This window comes from Propithecus coquereli, unplaced genomic scaffold (genome assembly GCF_000956105.1).
Source record: "Propithecus coquereli isolate 6110/MARCELLA unplaced genomic scaffold, Pcoq_1.0 Scaffold64, whole genome shotgun sequence".
Taxonomy (NCBI): Eukaryota; Metazoa; Chordata; class Mammalia; order Primates; family Indriidae; genus Propithecus; species Propithecus coquereli.
In genome coordinates this window covers 5718280-5722323 of record NW_012152396.1, presented here as the reverse complement: position 1 = coordinate 5722323, position 4044 = coordinate 5718280, and the positions used below count along the sequence as shown (strand labels likewise).

The 4044-nt window shown below is 36.8% G+C and overlaps 1 protein-coding gene across 1 annotated transcript in view; it reads left to right on the top strand.

Annotated features, from left to right (window-relative positions):
• The window catches only part of CDKL2 (cyclin-dependent kinase-like 2 (CDC2-related kinase)), a 57437-nt gene extending 53518 nt beyond the window's left edge, over positions 1-3919 (top strand). The window contains exons 9-10 of the mRNA XM_012659850.1: positions 1921-2008; positions 3406-3919. Coding sequence (XP_012515304.1) covers positions 1921-1986 — 66 coding nt within the window. The 3' untranslated portion in view covers positions 1987-2008; positions 3406-3919. The remainder of the gene's footprint in view (positions 1-1920; positions 2009-3405) is intronic.
• Positions 3920-4044: the final 125 nt, after the last annotated feature.

Sequence of the window (4044 nt, the reverse complement as noted above, 5' to 3'; positions counted from 1 at the left end):
ACTTTCATAGTCTACATTTTACCACTTAATATAAAATATAGGAACCTTACAAACATAATTTCCTTCCCCCCCATTTGGACTTTACGTTAGAGCTGTCATTTGTAACACATTTATGTACCTTGAAAACCTCACCACACTATGACATACTTTTTGCTTTCAACAGTCATAAGCATTTTAAATAATTTATGAGAAAAAAGTTGTCTGTTACAGTCACCTATTTACCATTTCTGTTGTTCTCCTTTCCCCCCTTGAGATTCCAGTTTTCCTCTGGTATTTTTTTCCTTCTGCGTGAACATCTTCCTTAAGTATTTGTTGCAGAGCAGGTCTAATGGTGACAAATTGTCTTAGTTTTCCTTTATTTGAGAATGACTTTATCTTAATTATTGAAATATATTTTCACTGGATATAAGAATTTGAGTTGATAGGTTTTTGTCCTTTTGTTTTTATGTCATGCCTCTGTCTGCTGGTTTCTATGATTTCTGGTGGGAAATTCTCAGGCATTTGAATTGTTTCCCTGCATGGAATGTTGCATTTTTCTCTAGCTACTTTCAGAATTTAATCTATTATCTTTCGTTTTCATTAGCTTGAATATGTGTCTAGGCATAGTTTTCTTTGAGTTTATTCTGTTTGGGGTTTGCCAAGCTTCTTGAACGTGTGAACTTATATCTTTTACCAAATTTGGGGAGTTTTTGGTCATTATTCTTCAAACATTTTTTTTCTGCCACAATCTATTTTTCCTCTCCTTCTAAGATTCTAATGACACATATGTTAGACCTGTTGGTATTTTCTCACAGGTTTCTGAGACTTTGTTTACTTTTTTAAAATCTTTTTCTTTCTATTCTTCAGGTTGGGCAATTTCTTTTTTCTTTTCTTTTTTTTTTTTTTTTTTGAGGCATGGTGTCTCTTTGTCACCCAGGCTGGAGTACAGTGGTATGACCAGCTCACTGCAACCTTGAATGTTTTGGGCGCAAGCAATCCTCCTGCTCAGCCTCCTGAGTAGGGAGGACTACAGACATGTGCCACCATACCTGGCTAAGAGTTTCTACTGATCTATCTTTAAGTTCTCTGACTTTTTACTTTGTCATCCCCATTCTGCTATTAAGCACATTCAGTGAAGAGTTTTTAAAATTTCAGATACTGTATTTTTTAGTCCTAAAATATCCATTTGGTTCTTTGCTTCTATTTTTTTGCTAAGAATTCCTGTTCCTAGCTGGGAACAGTGGTTCAAACATGCCTGTAATCCCAATGCTTTGGGAGGCTGAGGTGGGAGGATCACTTGAGGTCAGGAGTTCAAGACCAGCCTGGTCAACATGGTAAGACCCCTGTGTCTACAAAATAGTAATTAAAAAAATTAGCCAGGCATGGTGGTGTGTGCCTTTAGTCTCAGTTACTTGAAAGCTAAGGCAGGAAGATCGCCTGAGCCCAGGAGTTGGAGGCTGCAGTGAGCTATGATTGCACCACTACACTGTAGCGTGGGTGACAGAATGAGACCCTGTCTCTAAAAAAAGAAAGAAAGAAAGAAAGAAAGAAAGAAAGAAAGAAAGAAAGAAAGAATGAATTAATTCCTGTCCCTTCATTCATTTCAAGTGTGTTTCCCTTTATTTCATGTAGCATAGTTATAATGGCTGCTTTAAGGTCTTTATATGATGGTTCCAACAGGTTTTGATTTTTGTAATAAGTAGAAGAGATGGGTTGTAGCGGGCTTACACTGCCATGGCAGATCAGAAGTATCTTTTAATATGTATAAACTAAGACATCAAAGAATAACATCCCCTTACTTCATTCTTTTCCATGTAAGCAACTTGAGCTATGAATAGTTAATTCTAAACATCTGATATTTGAACAACTATAATTGGAATTTTTGGGAAGTGGAACTTTTGCAACACTGAGAACTTATGATGCTTTATTATTAATTTATAGGTATCAGGAGCTCCCCTGTCAGATGACTCGGAGCCTGATTTGCCTCGAATGGAACACCAGCACTGAGATCACTTTGGTTCTGAACTGGGTAGGTCTGATTTCCCATATTTGAAGTGTGTAACCTTTCATGGGAAACATTTTGTGGTTTGCTGAAGACCATATTTTTCAGCTGAAATATTCTCTGGTGATGGAATCCATGACAGCTCTCGATAGAGAAAGAGTTGTGCCACTTAGAAAACTAGAAGTAGTATTCGTCTCTGGGATGAAATCCCTTTTCATAGAGCTTACATCTCTTAAACTAATCTCTGGTGTTTTATTGGATATAGTAATGTGAATTTAGGATGACAAGTGCTCAAGAAAGATACATACTTATTTCCCGTATCAGCCATTTGTCCTGTGGGCTTATAAATCAAGATAGATAAATGATTATAGTCATCTTCACTTAGCATTCTGAGAAATACATCCATAGGCAATTTCATCATTGCGCAAACATAGTGTACTGACCGAAACCTACATGCTATAGCCTACTGCACACCAGGCTGTGTGGTGTACCCTATTGCTCCTGGGCTACAGCCTGTACAGCATGTTACTGGACTGAACACTGTAGGCAATTGTAACACAGTGGTAAGTATTTGTGCTTCTAGACGTAGAAAAGGTCATGCATTGTGCTATGATGTTACAACAGCTATGATGTCACTAGGCCATAGGAATTTTTCAGCTCCATGATAATCTAATGGGACCATTGACTGTCGTGTATGTTGTCCGTCATTAACTGCAGTGTCATTATGTGGTGCGTGACTGTACTTGGCAGTCTCTCCCCAGTAAAGAGGGACCAGTGCTATACCAAACAGTTACCTTCCTTTTAAATATAACTTTTTAGTATTAAAAAAAAAAACAAAACAAAAATCTGACCTTTCTGAGAGATAATTTGCTACTCGCTCAAGCTAGTCATTCGGTGTTTAATATCTCATTAACTCGATGTAAAATATGGTGGTAATAGAGCCCCACATTCTCATAAGCGTATTTTTGAAATTAATTTTACAAAGCATCTGTGACAACGATGAATTTACTGTGAAGCAAACAAAGCTTAAGTTTTAATTTTTCACTTGCACAGGCACTTCCAAGGCCCTGGGAGAGGTTCTGCTGTGCATTTGTTTGCGTTAATTCGTGTGAACCATGAAGAGCTAATTCATATAAACTATATAAAATGTAGGCTCTACAAAACTTGGATCTGTTTTGACAAAATTAGTCATTATTTGCATAAAAGGAGATAGTGTGCTATACATGATAGTTTTGATTGGTAATTATCCTAAAGATTGTTTTTAAAATCTTGTTTTTGATACATCTAATCTAGGTTTTCTCAGACTATATAGTATCTACTGATATCATCAGTATATATAATGTGAGAAAGCAAGGGAGATAGAAATCAATTTTTATAAGTATTTTATGTAAAATATTTGGTGGTATATTCTCCTGTGCTTTTAGATGCTGCTCTAGCATTCGAGATGACATCCTATGCAACAAGAATGCTGCTATCCTAGGAGGAGAGATTTGTGGGTTTGACCATTTCCTTCTGAACCACCCGTGTTTTCTGAGAAAGGCCTTGCAGAGGAAGGAGAGACAGAGACTTCCAAATACGAAGACTGAACAAGGGCCCCGCCCCAACTCTTAGCCTGTCGCCTTTCAAGTCCACAGATGCTATTTCAAGATATATCTGATGAAAGAATAGTGTTACAGTTCTTGTTCCACGAATGTGTATTTACTGTGAGTAGATTGTATATTTAAAGTTAAAGATTAAAAGTATGTAAAAAAGAGAGAGAGAAACATTATAAAAGGTCATGTATCCATGCACTGAACTTTGTGTGTTATCTGTATAAATGTGTACATTTATTTAGGAGTGGGTTCAGTGGGGTAAGCGATAAAAACTAGGATCAGCAAGAGAAAATGTTTCCTTTACCCTAACTTAACTATAAAAACACACTTAAAAATCTTACTTGTTTCCAGGCATTAAGGGGATATGTAACTGCTATCCATGGATAGATGTACATCCTTGGTTTCTGTGATTATTGTTGATGTTCGATCAGTGTATTATGGGAATCTGGCCTCTCTGCTGATCTTCTAAGA